At 38.2% G+C, this 18332-nt stretch overlaps 2 protein-coding genes across 2 annotated transcripts in view; both read left to right on the plus strand.

Moving 5' to 3' along the window:
* LOC139184054 (adhesion G protein-coupled receptor E2-like) overlaps positions 1-18332 on the plus strand; it is a 1114856-nt gene that overhangs the window by 952036 nt on the left and 144488 nt on the right. The gene's annotated exons all lie outside the window — the stretch shown is intronic.
* LOC139183863 (olfactory receptor-like protein OLF4) lies at positions 4673-5605 on the plus strand. Its single transcript, XM_070792165.1, has one exon. The coding sequence runs from the start codon at positions 4673-4675 to the stop codon at positions 5603-5605; it is 933 nt and encodes a 310-aa protein (XP_070648266.1).

Raw genomic sequence — 18332 nt, forward strand, 5'->3', positions numbered from 1 at the left:
CCAGGTTTTATTTAACAACCCAACTTTTTTCTACTAAACTGAAATATAATCTGGCCATATGGTAAATGTCCATGTACAATGAGGTCTTTAAAAAAAAAAAAAACCATTAAATATTGTTCCTTCAGCTTTTCAAGAAGTATATTTTTATAATTTTCATTCTCAGATCTTTGCCATTTTACTCTTTAATGAGAATCATATTGATGTGATTAAAATTTCACTCTTCAAGGTATTATTTCTGAAATCAGTCATAAATTTTTATTAAATGTCATTAAATATAATTATTTTTATCCACTAGACTTGCGCTTATTTTCCTTATTTTTTTTATTTTATGAATTTTCTTTTCTATTCTTTTTTCTATACAAATGCACATTTTGAATCAACAAAAATGAAGAAACTATAGGGTCTTTTTTCTGGATTTTAAACCATAATGGAAAGGCCTAATACAATAAAATAAATGCATGAATCATAAATAAATCATTTAAATATATGAATTTTCACAGCCTGGAGGACTTCATGGAATATAACTTGGTAGGGTAAACAAGGAGGGTGGTGGGAATTGCCTTTTATAGGAACCATAGCTTAAATTTAACAATCTCAACATATTTTTTTCTATCATTGACTTAGTAGCAATTTAATGATAAAGAATATGAAAGACAGTCAAAATTGTAAGTAGCACAGTCACATTGTAAAATATTACATAACAACCAAAATAGATACATTAATTACTTACTCAAGCAAAGAAACATGTCTAGAGAATGTCCACTGGATGTGCCAAAAAGGAGATCAAAAACCAATGCTCAATAATAGCAGCAAATAATGTCACAAAGAAAAATGAAATAAGGACCAGCACACCAGCACACCCACTATTGCACTATATTAAACAATTGTGGTCAAATGAGCATGGATATGTACAGGAAAAACAGATCAGGAGGATAAGGTAGATATCACTGTGAGGCAAGTGGAGCAATAAAGTTTCAGTCTGTGTGTGGTCCCTAGAGTCTGAGGTCACTTCAGAATCCACACTGCTACTTATTCTTTCTGCAACCTTACTCTTCTATTGGGCTCCTCATTCATGTTGTTTACCTCACATTACCAGGATTTCCCTTTTTAAACTAGTCTTGCCTTTACTGAGGTAGATTCTTGAGATTTAGACTATCTATAAAATCTATGCCTTTATTTTATGGTCCAGCATGCTTGCACATAGAAACAAAGAAGTACAAGCATATGCACACTCTTGCATGACTGAACAAAGAGAACTATGCAACAGCTTTGCATGTTATCCTTACTATGTATTTGTGATGGTCTCTGAGTTTTTCTTTTGTAACTTATTGGTACTACTCTGTTTAATTCTTAATATCATAGTCTGAAACCCTAATGGGTCCCAATCTCAGAATATGAACATTTCTCTGGCATATCCTCCTTACTTGCGTTAGTACAATTGACCGTCTATATCTGCAGCTTCCACATCTGTTGGTTTGCCCATTTGCAAATCAAAACTATCCAGAAAATTTCAGCAAGTTCCCGAAAGGAAAATTTGAATACTCTATGCACCAGCAACTATTTACAGGACATTTCTCTGTTATCAGGTATTATAAGCAATCTAGAGATGATTTAAAATACAGTACACTCACCCGTGGTGGATTCATGTTGATGTGTGGCAGAACCAATACAATATTGTAAAGTAAAATAAATTAATTAATTAATTAAAAATTAAAAATAAAATAAAATACAGTACACTGAGGATATATGTAGGCTATGTGCAAGACTACACTACACCATTTTATATGAGACTTGCTCATCCTCAGATTTTGGTATATGCAGGAAGCCAATGCTCCATGGATACAGAGGGACACACTTCTGTGTTTTCTTCCACCATTGCCAATTTTTCTGAAAATAACTTCTCTCACTCTTTCTTGCAATATATGTATTTATTCAGTTACCTTTCCAAGCAAACTAAATCTGATATGGAAGAATGGTGAGTAAGTATAGCACTGCTATGTGCCTCTGGGCACTCACAGTCTGATGATGGATAAAAAACATGGACATATATAAAATTTTCAAAATGATAACCCTTCTATCAAAATTAAGTGCACAAAATGTCTTTTTTTCTGTGAAAATATTAAGAGGAAAATAAAGCTTCATAAAATAGATAAGTCTTGGCAGTCATAAAGTGTAGATGAAGATTTGGATATGAAAAGGAGGTGAAAATTTCCACATAGACCTGTGGTGAGACTCCAAGAAGAGGGAAACAGGTGTGTAAAGCACTGAGCATCAAAGCTGCAGGGTCAGGTGAAGCAGTCAGTCAGGTTCAGTGTCCGCGAGATCCATGTGGATGAGGGCAGGACAGTGTGAAGGTGAAGCTGGCTGACAGGTCTCAGAGACTCAGGCTTCATGTTTGAGGCTAAGGAACTTTGTCTTCATTCTCCATTGAAATGTCACAAAGCGGAGAGGAAGTTTGAGGATCAACTTTGCAATATAGAAAATTTATCTGGATCAAAGTGAATATAGGGCTAGAGGGGTGCCAGTCAGTGACAGATGGAAGAGACAACAATGAATAGAAAAAAAAAAAAAAAAAAACTGTGAAACTGAGGGCCAAGAATTGAAGAAACAGAGACATTGGAGGAGTAGAAAAAATCCGCCTCATTTTAGCCTAAGTGTTAACCATTCATTTACCAACAGGAAATATTAATCTGTCAACTACCTTAGGATGATTGATACTGTTCTCCCCACTATTTGAATGATGATATTAACATTTTGAAAGGTTAGGTTGGCTTTCCAGGTTTAAAAAACTAAGGTGTGGTAGATTTGAAATTCAATTCCAGATTTCCTAATTCAAAAGTTTTGCATTTTATATCATTAAGAAAAGTCTGGTCTTATGATCCTTTGTATTTCAGCAGTATCAGTTGTAATTTCTCCTTTTTTATTTTTAATATCATTTTTTTGAGTCCTCTCCCTTTTTTCTTGAGGAGTCTGGTAAAAGGTTTATCAATTTTATTTATCGTCTCAAAGAACTTTTCATTTTATTGATCTTTGCTATTGTTTGCATCAATTCTATTTTGTATTTTCTGCTCTGATCTTTATGGTTTTATTCCTTCTACCTAAGGATTTTGTTTGTTCTTCATTCTCCAGTTGCTTTAGGTGTAAGTTTAGATTGTTTATTTAAAACTTTTCCTGTTTCTTGAGATCTGATTGAACTACTATAAACTTCCCTTTTAGAACTGCTTTTGCTGCATCTTATAGGTTTTGGGTCATTGTGTTTCTGTTGTCATTTGAATTTATGTTTTTTTTTTTAATTTCCTCCTTGATTTCTTCAGTGATCTCTAGGTTATTCAGTAGCATGTTGTTTAGGTGCCATGCATTTTTCTTACAGTTCTTTTTCCTCTGATTGATATCTGATCTCATAGGGTTGTGGTCGCAAAATGTGCTTGATACAAGTTTAATTTTCTTAAATTTTCCGAGGCTTGATAGATGTCATCTATCTTGGAGAATATTTCATGTGCACTTGAGAAGAGAGTGTATTCTGCTGCTTTGGAGTGGAAATCTCTAAATTTCTAATTTGTTCCCTATAACTGCTCACAGTAGTCTTTCATGATCCTTTGTATTTCTCTGGTATCAGTTGTAACAACACTGCTTTCATTTCTGATTTGTATTTATAAGTGTGCTGGCCATTCTGCTGCTGGCATACACTTCCACACACAACCTTGTGCGTCTGTCCTATTCTTACTTGAAGTCACTGTTCAAATGTCAACTTGTTTGCCAGTCTTGCCACAACAGTCATGAAAAATAGAATGCACTATTCACTCTCACATTTAGATTTGTTTTCCATGTTGTCATATCATTCGTCTCCATTTGAAGTTGTATAGAATTTTATTATTTCCTTATATACTTTTTCTCTATCAATGAATTGCAGGGATTTTTGTGGTTCAGCATCCATTATTCACAGTCTGCTGCTGCTGCTGCTAAGTCGCTTCAGTCGTGTCCGACTCTGTGCGACCTCATAGACGGCAGCCCACCAGGCTCCCCCATCCCTGGGATTCTCCAGGCAAAAACACTGGAGTGGGTTGCCATTTCCTTCTCCAATGCATAAAAGTGAAAAGTGAAAGTGAAGTCTCTCAGTCGTGCCCGACCCTTAGCGACCCCATGGACTGCAGCCCACCAGGCTCCTCCATCCATGGGATTTTCCAGGCAAGAGTACTGGAGTAGTGTGCCTAGTTAGTGCCTAAAATGTGGCCAGACTTCGCTGTACATTCCTTACATTCATGAAGAATTTCTCATTAAAAGTTTAAAATTCTTGTCCTGTTAGATAAAAAGCAGATTGGGACAGAAATTCCACATCATAAGTGACACAGAATATCCCAAACCAGGACTGTGTAACAACCTAGAGTTGTTCGATGGGGAGGAAGGTGGGGGAGAGGTTCAAGAGGGAGAGGACATAGGTATACCATGGTGATGTTTAGCAGAAATCAACACAATATTGTAAAGAAATTACCATTCAATCAAAAAATAAATAAATTTAATTATAAAAAAGAAAGCCAGATCCATACAATGAATATCAAAATTAATGTATTGACTGAAAAGTATATGCAGTAGCATTTAGAATATGTGACTAATGTAAGTTCATGTGAATATTAATCGTATTATTTGCTTCTCTCCTCAGAGTCACAGTCAGCATATGGAATCAAGAAATAAAACAAGAATTTCAGAATTTTTACTTCTGGGATTTTCAGAGGAACCAGAAATTCAGCCCCTCATATTTGGGCTTTTCCTCTGCATGTACCTGATCACTGTGTTTGGAAACCTGCTCATCATCCTGGCCGTCAGCTCAGACCCCCACCTCCACACCCCCATGTACTTCTTCCTCTCCAACCTGTCCTTTGTAGACATCTGCTTCACCTCTACTACCATCCCAAAGATGCTGTGGAACATCCAGGCACAGAACAAAGCCATAACCTATGAAGGCTGCATTATCCAGATGTATTTTTTCATACTCTTTGTATGTTTGGATGACTTCCTCCTGACTGTGATGGCCTATGACCGCTTTGTGGCCATCTGCCATCCCCTGCACTACACGGTCATCATGCACTCCCAGCTCTGTGGGCTGCTCATGCTGGTGTCCTGGATGATGAGTGCTCTGAATTCCTTGATACAAAGTTTAATGGTATTGCAGCTGTCCTTCTGTACAGACTTAGAAATTCCCCATTTTTTCTGTGAAATTAATCAGATGGTCCGACTTGCCTGTTCTGACACATTTTTTAATGACATGTTCTTTTATTTTGCAACTGGGATGTTTGGTTTTTTAACCCTCACTGGAATTCTTTATTCATATTCTAAGATAGTTTCCTCCATAAGAGGAATCTCATCAGCTCAAGGGAAGTATAAAGCATTTTCCACCTGTGCATCTCATCTTTCAATGGTCTGCTTATTTTACTGTACAAGCCTAGGAGTGTACCTTAGCTCTGCTGCTACCCAAAGCTCACACTCAAGTGCAACAGCCTCAGTAATGTACACTGTGGTCACACCCATGCTGAACCCCTTCATCTATAGTCTGAGGAACAAAGATATAAAGAAAGCTCTGGAAAGAATCATTGAAATGGCAGCTACATAAGGTCCAACTGTTTTGGGGCTGAAGTAGTATTGTGATTTCAGAACTGAGATAAAGGGAGCCAGAAATTGATATTTTTTATCAGATTGTAGAAGGAGAACTTCCTCTTTTTCTCTGTTTCTTGGAATTTCCATGTGTATGAATTCAACTCCTCTACACAATTTATGTAACTCACTTTATTGAGCTTTATTGTGAATAATACCTTTAACTTTGATAGGGATTGCAATGGATCTGTAGAATGCTTCGGGTAGTATGAATATTTTAATAATATTAACTCTTCTAAATCATGGACACTTGATAATCTTTTCATTTATTTGTCTTCTTCGATTTCTCTCATCAGTCTCTAACAGTTTTTAGTGTATATGTCTTTCAACTCCTTGATAAAATGTATTCCTAAATATTTATCTCTTTTGAATGTTATTAGATAAGTCCTGGGAGCTTATCTAGTAGCTGTGTCATACTGCAGCTAGTAATATGCTTATTTGACATGATTGCCTTTGAAATGAATGACTCAAAAATCAAAAACTTAATTTTAAGCACTTTTATTACAATCAAAAAAGGTTAATGGTAATGTACTTATATTGCAAATATGCTACTGTCACTTATAAATGCTTTCTTGGTTTTATGTTATGTCTAAAATGTTGTTGCTGTTGTTCAATTGCTAAGTTGTGTCCAACTCTGTGACCTCATGGACTGCAGCATGCCAGGCTTACCTGTCCTTCACTATCTTCTGGAGTTTGCTCAAACTCATGTCCATTGAGTCAGTGATGCTATCTAACCATTTCATCCTCTGTCACCCCCTTCTCCTCTGGCCAGTATCAGGGTCTTTTCCGATGAGTCAGCCCTTCATGTCAGGTGGCCAAAGTATTGGAGCTTTAACTTCAGCACAAGTCCTTCCAAAGAATATTCAGGGTTGATTTCCTTTAGGGTTGATTGGTTTGATCTTCTTGCCGTCCAAGGAACTCTCAAGAGTCTTCTCCAGCACCATGGTTCAAAAGCATCAATCCTTTGGCATCCAGCCTTCTTTTTTTTTTTAATTTTATTTTATTTTTAAACTTTACATAATTGTATTAGTTTTGCCAAATATCAAAATGAATCCGCCACAGGTATACATGTGTTCCCCATCCTAAACCCTCCTCCCTCCTCCCTCCCCGTACCATCCCTCTGGGTCATCCCACTGCACTAGCCCCAAGCATCCAGTATCCTGCATCGAACCTGGACTGGCAACTCGTTTCTTACATGATATTTTACGTGTTTCAGTGCCATTCTCCCAAATCTTCCCACCCTCTCCCTCTCCCACAGAGTCCATAAGACTGCATCCAGCCTTCTTTATGGTCCAAATCTCACATCTGTACATGACTACTGGAAAAACCATAGCTTTGACTGTACCAACATAGTCACTGTAAAAATTATCAAATATGTATCTCCAAGTTGTGACTACATGGAAAGATAAGTGGGATTAAATTGACCTAATAATGAAAGGTTGCTGCTACCAGACATGACAATGCCAGGATCCATGGCCTCCAGAGGAGTTGAATTCAGTCTGGGGCCAGAGACAAGGCTTAATTACTCAGAGGTGTTTTTGTTTTTTCTTTCTGTAATAAAGTTTTATTAAAGTATAAAAGAGATGGAGAAAGTTTCTGACATAGACATCAGAAGGGGACAGAAAGTGCCCCATTGCTAGTTTTTAGCAAGGAGTTATATACCTATAAGCAAGCTACTAACTAGAGAAAGGAAAGCCTCAAAACTGAGAGAGTTGCACTAGGCCCCTCATTTAAAATATGCATTTTGAGATAGCATTCACACAAGGTGAGTCATCCTTGTGCATCATCCTGGGCTCACCCAGAATTTTTATTTTATTTTATTCATATCGATGAAACAATTCACATGAATCTTGAAGAAGGGCAGATTTCCAAGCAAATACTCAGTTTATTAACATAGCTTAAGAAATACATTTCCATGAGAAAAACACATTGGTCAGCTCAAGGTTTGAGATGAAGTTAAGTTCTGGTGGAAACAGGTGTCTCCATGGCAACACAGGATTAGAAGAGAAAAGAAAAAAAAAAAAAAAAAAACTTCCACTTGCAGTTTATTTCCTCTTGCAGCTTGGGGATCTAGGACCTCCCTACTGAGACTACTTTCAATAAAAGCTTAGTGTCAGAGAAAACCATAAAAATGAGGAACTAAAATGTCAAACCAAGTATTTTGTTAATATGCATAATATTTCTTTATCATGCTCTACATTTGTTTATTAAAGCATGAAACATTGATGACCATAGGTTAGGAGACACATTCATTGAGATGAAGGCTTGGTTTCTGTATTTTATGTTTTATTACTGAATTATCTTCCTTTTTCTCCTTGAACTGTTAATGCTACCTACAAATATAATATCTCCTATTGTTTTACAAAAATCCCCCATTTCCTGAGATTTGTCATAAATACAAAAGGGATGGTGGATGAACAATATCAGTTCATCCATTTCCCATCTTCTTCATGCTCAGGAGTCTCTTCATGCTTCATGATCAGAGGATGATCTGCAAGACAGCTTGATATCTTGCCCAGTCATGTGATTCAGGGCCATCAGTGTTTCTGCACAAATATGCAAATCTGTCCACCTCTCCTTGTGACCTAGAAGGTAATCTCAAGGTAGTCACTTATTACTACAGTTGTCTGAAATAAATTGAATAACAGAATGACCATGGATGTTCTCTTCAAATGTCAGAACATATGCCAAAAATTAAAAGCTTCAAGTTATAATTGCCCTCAGCTCTGTTTATTTGAATTATTTTATCAGTTAATAATCCTGCATAATAAGCTATTTTATGTCAAATTTAGATACCTTATTACCTTTTTTTTTTTGATGAACTTATTTGCTAGGGAGTTGTACTGACTTATTTGTGCTCCTTATAAAGGTGTAGTCAGTTGTCAGTCTCTACATTAAGTTTCTAAGCCTCATCCATGATGTTAGTAAGTCTGTGGTGCTTTTCTGTTTTTGATCAATGTATGATAAGCTTTCTGTGTTTCTGTATCTAGGATAAACTTCTGTTTGCAAAAAAAAAAAAAAGAGTTTATCATGTGAATTACTTAAATTTAAAAACTGTTTCTACATCCCTAAATGAGGCTTGGCTTTCTTCCCGTTTAGAAGACATTTCTTCCTCCCTGATAAGGGAGAAACTACTGCCTATGTTCTAGACCATCCCCTAGCCATGCACCACTAGAGTTTTTTTCCATTTAATTAAATTATCAGAGTATAATTACACACAATAAAATGTATATTTAAAGTGTACAATTTGGTGAATTAAAGGACTTAGACAAAAATTAAGAGAACACATTGCATATTTCCATTTATGTGTAATTTGACAGTGCACATAGCTTTAAATGCTTTGTTATATAATTGTGAAAATTTTAAGCTTCCTGAGGCTCAATTCCTTATTTATAAATTCAATTTGGAATATTAAATATAACTTCATATAAATGCCCTGAGAAATAAATGAAACATGTGGAAATTCATTTTTATGCAAAGAAAATGTTTCAAAGGTAATGTGACAGTGTGTGTGTTTGCATACTTCTTTCTTTAAAATAAGTACAATCATACAAATACATATAAACACAAAAACACAATTATGATTCCATCTTTTATGTTGAAAAGAAGCTTGAGAGAAAGTTGGACAGAACAGAAATGAAAGTAATGAATATTTAAATTAACATGATTTTAAAAATATTGATATATAGGCAAAAAATTTAAAGTAAAATGGGTGACTCCATTTTCATAACGGATAACTTTTGCTTTCTTAAGTTCAATGTCATTATAGACAACATTTAGATTTATGCAATGAGGAATTCACTAATAGGCTAGAATATCTTCATATTGATTAAAAATTTGTTTCTCCTTGGTGTGAGTTTTTATCATAAAATGTTCTTATTACTCACAGTAGGCCAAGTAATGAATGGAAAGTCAATGGGGAACACATGTACACCCATGGCTGGTTCACGTGAATGTATGGCAAAAACCACACAATATTGTAAAGTAATTAGCCTCCAATTAAGAAAAATTTAGAGTCTTCCCAAGTAGCCCTAGTGGCAAAGAATCTGCCTGTCAGTGTAGGAGGTACAAGAGACTTGAGTTTGATCCATGGGTTGGGAAGATTCTCTGGAGGAGGAAATGGCAATCCACTCCAGTATTCTTGCCTGGAGAGTTCCATGGACAGAGGAACCTGGCAGGCTACAGTCCATGGGTCGCAGAATCGGACACAACTGAGCATACATACATTGCAACTACATTATATAGAATAAATGTCTATAACCATTTCCTATTGCTATTATATATTAAAAAAAAATCCAACTTCAGTTTCCTAAAAACAACAACAACAACAACAAACAAATATATGCTTTTACAGTTCTAGATGTCAGAAGTTCAATTACTCCCAGGGACTAATGTCAAATTCTGGGGTTGTGGTTCAAGGTGGCAGAATAGGAAGATCCTACACTCACTCACCTCAAACCACAGATGCACCAAATCTCCAATTATGTATGGGTCAATTTTTTCCCGAAGTAAACCTGAAAACTATGTGAACATCTTCTCCATAACAAAGCTAATAAGGCTTCATCAAGATCGTAGGAGAAGCAGAGAAGTGATCTCTTCAAAAACCCCACCCCTGCCATTGGTGACCTACAGGTGGGCAGGATCTCATGCTTACAGATATTTTCCTTGATGGACAATGGGTTTATACCTGACATCAAGCATGCCCATTCTTGGGACCTACACCAAAAGGTCTCAAGTCACCAAAAAGCATGGCATTGGAAATCAGTGGTGCTTCTTTCCAGGAAACCCCAAAGTCAATATGGAAGGGAAAGTCTGTTCTTACACAGCTCATGTGCAGATTCACTTACCCCAGGAGCAGCCTAAAAGCAGCAGTTTTAAAAAGCACCTAGAACATATATAGAGAAGATTCATTAGTTAATTAAGGCTTCTGCTTAGGGTGCAGGGGCTTACTGATATTTTCTCTGAGAACAGGGACATTGGAAGTGATCATTTTTTGCTCTCAATCCACCTTGTTAGTGTTGTCATTAGTGTGTGCCACTATTACATGAGCTCAATCTTCCAAGTGTCCACAAGAATGCCCAACAACCAAAAAAAAAAAAAAAAGAATGCCCAACAACCATGTGTTCCCTTCCCCTCTTGAGGCCAACAAGCTTTCTGGGAACTTGTGTTCTCCTTGCCACATGGAAGTGGAGGGTTTACCCCACACCCACACTATTCCATGCCCCTGCTATGTCCAGTGGGCTTTCCTCAACTATGGGCTCTCCCATGACCCTGTACCCTTATAAGGATTACTCACCAAGGCTACTCACATCCCCACTGCAGCCAGTGAGATTAACCTGATTCTTCTGCAGCCCAAATGAAGCCAGAATGCTTCTCCTGCACTTTTTGCCTTTCTAGGCCCTGATGCAGCTAAACTCTTGCCCTGATCTAGAATCCCTGGCAGCCTAACTGACACCAGAGAATTTTCCCCTCTCATGTGCTCATCTGCCTGCAATACAGGAGACCCCGGTTCTATTCCTGGGTCGGGAAGATTCCCTGGAGAAGTGATAGGCTACCCATTCCAGTATTCTTGGGCTTCCCTTGTGGCTCATCTGGTAAAGAATCCGCCTGTAATGTGGAAGACGTGGGTTCAATCCCTGGGTTGGGAAGATTCCCTGGAGAAGGGAAAGGCTACCCACTCCAGTATTCTGGCCTGGAGAATTCCATGGACCATACAGTCCATTGGGTTGCAAAGAGTCGGACATGATTGAGCAACTTTCACTCACTCATGTGTTCATCCAGGCTTCCCTGGTGGCTCAGATAGTAAAGAATTTTCCTGCAATGCAGGAGATTTATGTTTGATCCCTGAGTGGGGAAGATCCCCTGGAGAAGGGAATGGTAACCCACTCCAGTATTTCTTGCCTGGAGCATCCCATGGACAGAGGAGCCTGGCAGGCTACAGTCTATGGGTTTGTAAAGAGTTGGGCATGATTGAATGACTAACACTACTACTACTATGCACTTATCCATGGCCCTGATTCATGTGAGCTTGCCCTATGTTCCTACCCCCTCCCCCATATAGCTGGTTCACTCACACCAGACCTAGACTCCCCTACAGTCCATTGTGTCCATCAGGCAAACACAATACACACAGGAGATGCCCCTCAAGCACCCAGCACTTGTGGCCAGGCAACCACTGTTTGGAGGGCCACAGGACTGAAATAGTCAGAGAAACAGTTCTGAGCAGGCTACCACCCTCAAGGCACAACATACAAAGTTGCCTGAAACAGTTTTTCAAGTCTTCCTTGAAAAAGGCCTATTCAGTTGTGCTGGAGCTTTAGCCTGAGTTGCATGTTTCGTATCTAAAGGCTATAGAGGAGCTCATGGGAGACAAAGCTGGGGGATGGCATCTCAGTGCTCTTCTTTGGCCTCAATGTATCTCACAGGTACCCCTCAGAAGGAGTTTATACACTCATCTGGATCTTCAATTTTTGCAACTAGTCAAGAGTACACCTACTGTGTTTCATCAGTAGGCCAGCAGGGGTTTTCATCACATACCCACAGAACTGTAAATAATTGTAATATTTAAATAACTGCCATCTGACAATCTATCTTCCAACTAGTCTAAAAACATGTATTGACAGTGGTCCCTCCCTTTGGCACAGATAGGGCTTGCTTGGAACCACCTCCAACACTGGCACCAAATAGAAGTCACAGAACTGAAGGACACAATAACTGAACTAAAAAATACACTAGAGAGATTTAACAGCAGACCAGATGATGCATAAGAACAGATCAGCAACTCGGAAGACAGGGTAGGGGAACTCAGCCAAACAGGACAGCTAAAAAGGCAGAGAAAAAATAAAATGAAGACAGTTTAGGACATACCTGAAGCAACATTAATTGGAACAATATTTGCATTACAGGGATCCCAGAACAAGAAGAGAGAGAATGCAAGAGAGAGGGACAGAAAACTTATTTAAAAGAATAATTGCTGAAAATTATTCTAACCTAGAGATGCTGAGAGACTGTGAAACAAAAACAAACTGATCAAGAGCAAGACACATTATGATTAAAACAACAAAACTTAGCATAGAATTTTAAAAGCATCAAGGGGAAAACAACTTACTACATACGAGGGCACTCCTAGTATATTAAGAGATTTCTCAAAATAAATTTTGCAAGCCATAAGGGAGTCACAACCAAGATAATCACTATGGTGTGATCACTCACCTAGAGCCAGAAATCCTGAAATTAGAAGTCAAGTGGGCCTTAGAAAGCATCACTACGAACAAAGCTAGTGGAGGTGATGGAATTCCAGTGGAGCTATTTCAAATCCTGAAATAGGATGCTGTAAAAGTGCTACACTCAATATGCCAGCAAAGTTGGAAAACTCAGCAGTGGCCACAGGACTGGGAAAGGTCAGTTTTCATTCCAATCCCAAAGAAAGGCAATGCCAAAGAATGTTCAAACTACCACACAATTGCACTCATCTCACACAATAGTACAGTAATGCTCAAAATTCTCCAAGCCAGGCTTCAGCAATACATGAACCGTGAACTTCCAGATGTTCAAGCTGGTTTTAGAAAAGGCAGAGGAACCAGAGATCAAATTGCCAACATCTGCTGTATCATCTAAAAAGCAAGAGAGTGCCAGAAAAACATCTATTTCTGCTTTATTGACTATGCCAAAGCCTTTGACTGTGTGGATCACAATAAACTATGGAAAATTCTTCAAGAGATGGGAAAACCAGACCAGCTGACCTGCCTCTTGAGAAACCTATATGCAGGTCAGGAAGCAACAGTTAGAACTGGACATGGAACAACAGACTGGTTCCAAATAGGAAAAGGAGTTCGTCAAGGCTGTATATCGTCACCCTGCTTATTTAACTTCTATGCAGAGTACATCTAGAGAAATTCTGGGCCGGAGGAAGCACACGATGGAATCAAGATTGCCCGGGGGAAATATAACTAACCTCAGATATGCAGATGGCCCCACCCTTATGGCAGAAAGTGAAGAGGAACTAAAAAGCCTCTTGAGGAAAGTGAAAGAGGAGAGTGAAAAAGTTGGCTTAAAGCTCAACATTCAGAAGACTAAGATCATGGTATCTGGTCCCATCACTTCATGGGAAATAGATGGGGAAACGGGGGAAACAGTGTCAGACTTTATTTTGGGGGGCTCCAAAATCACTGCAGATGGTGACTGCAGCCATTAAATTAAAAGACGCTTACTCCTTGGAAAGAAAATTATGACCAACCTAGATAGCATATTTAAAAGCAGGGATATTACTTTGCCAACAAAGGTCCGTCTAGTCAAGGCTATGGTTTTTCCAGTGGTCATGTATGGATGTGAGAGTTGGACTGTGAAGAAAGCTGAGTGCCAAAGAATTGATGCTTTTGAACTGTGGTGTTGGAGAAGACTCTTGAGAGTCCCTTGGACTGCAAGGAGATCCAACCAGTCCATTCTGAAGATCAGCCCTGGGATTTCTTTGGAAGGAATGATGCTAAAGCTGAAACTCCAGTACTTTGGCCACCTCACGTGAAGAGTTGACTCATTGGAAACGTCTCTGATCCTGGGAGGGATTGGGGGCAGGAGGAAAAGGGGACGACAGAGGATGAGATGGATGGATGGCATCACCGACTCGATGGATGTGAGTTTGAGTGAACTCCAGGGGTTGGTGATGGACAGGGAGGCCTGGCGTGCTGTGATTCATGAGGTCGCAAAGAGTCGGACACGACTGAGCGACTGAACGGAACTGAACTGAAGGGAGTCACATGATATACTCAAAGAGGTGAAAAAGAGAAAAAAAAGAAAGAAACATCAAACTAAAAATACTCTACCCAGCAATGTTTTTATTCAGAATTGGAGAGTCAAAAGAATTTTAGAGATAAGTAAAAACTTAAAGAGTTCATCATCACTAGGCAGTCCTAACAAAAAATGGTAAAGGGACTTCCTTAAGCTGAAAAGAAAGATCAATATTAAGAACAACAATGGCAACAAACATATGAAAGTATAGATCTCAATGGTAAAAGTAAATATGTAATAAAAGTAATGGATTAATTACCAATAAGCTAGTATGAAAGTTAAAAGATAAGTAGTAGAAATTACTGCAACTAAAACAATTAGTTAAAAACATACAAAATAAGACATGTAAAATGTGACATTGAAAACATACAACATGGGAGCAAATGAAAATATACAATTTTAGGAAAGCATTCCAACTTAGACTGTTAGCAACATAAAATAAACTATTATAATTATAGGTTGATTTAAGTAAGCCTGATATAAGAAGGGCACATGATTCAAACAGTTTTCTAACAGAATACACAGAAGGAAACAGTGATAGAAAATGATGTTTGAACATCACTATTTATTAGAGAAATACAAATCAAAATCACAATGAGATATCACCTCAGATGTGTTAGAATCTATCACTACTGCTACTACTACTGCTACTACAGTGGGTAGCCTTTCCCTTCTCTAGAAGATCTTCCCAACCCAGGAATCAAACCCAGCTCCCTGGCATTGAAGGTAGATTCTTTACCAGCTGAGCCACCAGGAAAGCCCTGTGTTAGAATAGCTACAATCAAAAGACAAGAAATCACAAGTACTGATGAGGATGTGGAGCAAAGGAGACCCTTATACTCTGTTTTGGGGAATTCATCATATATAAGTGCAGCCACTATAAAAACTATGGATATCACTCAAAAAAAAAAATGTAAGTAGACCCACATAGTCCACTTTGAGTATTTTATTGGAAGAAAATAAAAATGTATTTGAAAAGATGTATACATCCCTATGTTCATTGCAACTTTATTTACCATAGGCAAGATATGGAAGCTACTTATCTATCAATACATTAATGGATAAAAATATATATGAGATACACACAGTGAAATACTACATGCACTCCCACAAGGAAATACTACTCAGCTATGAAAAAGGAGCCATTGCCATTTGAGACAACATGGATGGACCTCGTGAGTATTATGCCATATGAAATAAGTCAGGCAGAGAAAGACGGATACTGTATGGTTTCACTTATATGATTGCACTTATGTATGGAATTTAAAACAAACAAACAAACAAAAAACTCGTAGATACAGAGAAAATCTTGTTGGTTATCAGAGGATGAGTGAACTGGAGTGGGTGAACAAAATGGGTGAAGGGGGTCAACTGTAATGTGACAGATGTTATTCTGGGGGTTCTTTCCCATGGATTTTAGATGTTTAGCAGCATCATTTCAGACATTATCTGACATTCAAGGGGAAAACATTTCTAGTTGAGAACCACTGGTCTAGTTTGAAAACTAGAAGTATCCTGATGGATTTACAATCAAGAGCCATCACATACTCAGATGATAACATTGCCCAGTTCACTAAAGACCTTCAAGCCCCATTTCTGCAGGGGAGAATAAAGTTCTTAAAATGTACTTCCTCATAGATGAGATGATTGTAAATACTCAATCAAACAATCCATATTCGGTACTAAGTTCAGGTTTTAGTAAAATAAATAAATAATTAAATGTATCTCTCATCATTACAAATGTTTTATAATGAACTAAAATGACATCTCTGAACTACAGATGTAAGTATAAAAATCCCACGTGTAATGAAGACAATGTACTTCATGCCCAACCTTTATTACCAAAAGAGCTCAGTCCCCACTGCCCCTCCCCCCCGCCCCCAACACACACTCTTTGTTGAAAGGAGAATAGAAATATTCATAGGATTCAGGGCCTGTGCCTCCACCACAGGTCAGTGATTTGAAGATGCAAGAGACCTGATCCAGACAGGTTCCTCAGTCTTAGATTTGGAGAAAACTCTAACTCAGAGTTGAGATAAGGTGCTAGGAGATTTAGAGATCTGAAAGGAAGGCTACTTCATGGAGGAGTGAAAAACAAAGAACAGAAATGGATTCACTTGACTTCTACCCTGCTGTCTTGTGAATTGAGAATCATTAAGGAAATTTTCCTTCCTTCCTTAACAGTTTTCCACAGGGGAATTATGAGGTTTAGAGCATGAAATAACAGAGAGAAACATGCCTATTAGCAGGTATAGGGAGTTATAAATATATCCACATTTGCAGTCTCTCAGCATGTGTAAACTTGGGCTGGAAGGGCCCTTTTCCCTCTTTGTTTGGAGTCCTAATTCTGGTTGGGGGCTGTAGCTTCACTCATTCCTGCTGTTTTGTCTCCATCACCAACCATCCAAGGGAGAATTCAGATGTCCCTGTTGGAGACCACCCTCTCAGAGTTCCCATCCAGGTGAGTCAAACAACCCAGCTGACTACGCATAAGGTCAGAGAGAATGGAAGCCAATTCAATTCAAGCCAGAGGCAATAGATTACTGTATCTATTTATTTGCTTGATAAATTAATTAAAGTGTCTATTATAGTAGTCACATAAAATTTACAGTGCAGCAATGCTATTTACATCTTTGACCATATTTCACAGTCTTTATCATGAAATTACTATTATGTCAGTGCTAGAAAAAGATGTTGAAATTGTTAAATTCACATTGATTCCTATCAGGGGTGATTTTCCCCCTGGGGACACATTGAACAATGTTCTGGGACATTTTTGGCTGTCAACCTGGAGGAGGGAAGATGGAGACCATGGATGTTGTAAACATCTTTCAATCTACAAGACAGAGCATAAAAGAGAATGATCTGGTTCAGAAAATTAATAGCCCTGAGACTGAGTATTCCTGGGGTAAAGCGTATCAGTGAGGCAGTGTGTGTGTGTTCAGTTGTGTCTGACTCTTTTGCAACTTCATGGACTGTAGCCCGCCAAGCTTCTCTGTCCATGTTGTCATTTCCTTCTCCAGGGGATCGACCCAGGGATCAAAATCACATCTCTGGTGTCTTCTGCTTTGGCCAGTGGATTCTTTGCAATCTAGCACCACCTGGGAAGCCCAAAGAATATCTGTACTTGTGATATTTATAGCTCTCTTTGGGTTGTTTAATACTTTATGTTTATGCTAGCAAAATTAGAGTACTGTCTTTGCTACTAGTTTAAAAGTTCCAACCTTAACCATCATAACAGTTCTTAATCCCAGTCTTTTTCCCAGGCTGATAGGTAAAGACATTTCATGTTTTCTTAAAATATTGCTCAGTTGATCTTCATTTCCAGGGTCAGTCTGTTCCCATGTCCTTGAGGCCAGTTCTTGGAATTGTGGCAGCTTTTATGTCATGGCTACAGTCTGGTCCTCATGTAGTTAACTTATTTCACCTGATGAGGGTTTCCGTATCTATAAGACAACTCACAGGATACAGCTCAGAATACTATCTATAAATCTTTTTTTTTTTAATCTATAAATCTTGAGAAGGAACTAAAGGTCCTTGACTGATTGTGCTTAATGACTAAACCCCTATTATTTAGTCTGTTGGACAGGTTTCCTTTGTTTCTGCATTTTCTCACTGCTCTAAGTTCTTCTCCAGCTGAAGTTTTTCTACACACAGAAGACAGGTGGAACACAAGGTGAAGGTGAAGACCATAAGGCTCTCCTCCATTTCAGTATCACTTGTAACATCTCCTCTTTCAGTTCTGATGTCATTTATTTGAGTCCTTGCCATTCTGTCTGCTGGATACACACTTACACACATACCTTTGCATCTCCCTCCCATTCTTACTAGAGGTTTTGATTCATGTGTCACCATGTTTGCCAGTCTTACCAAAAGCACATGAAAAATAGAATACTGTACTC

This window comes from Bos indicus, chromosome 7 (genome assembly GCF_029378745.1).
Source record: "Bos indicus isolate NIAB-ARS_2022 breed Sahiwal x Tharparkar chromosome 7, NIAB-ARS_B.indTharparkar_mat_pri_1.0, whole genome shotgun sequence".
Classification (NCBI taxonomy): domain Eukaryota; kingdom Metazoa; phylum Chordata; class Mammalia; order Artiodactyla; family Bovidae; genus Bos; species Bos indicus.

Bases quoted from the DNA above. Each gene is read 5' to 3' on its own strand.
- LOC139183863 (XM_070792165.1), top strand. From the start codon at position 4,673: ATGGAATCAAGAAATAAAACAAGAATTTCAGAATTTTTACTTCTGGGA.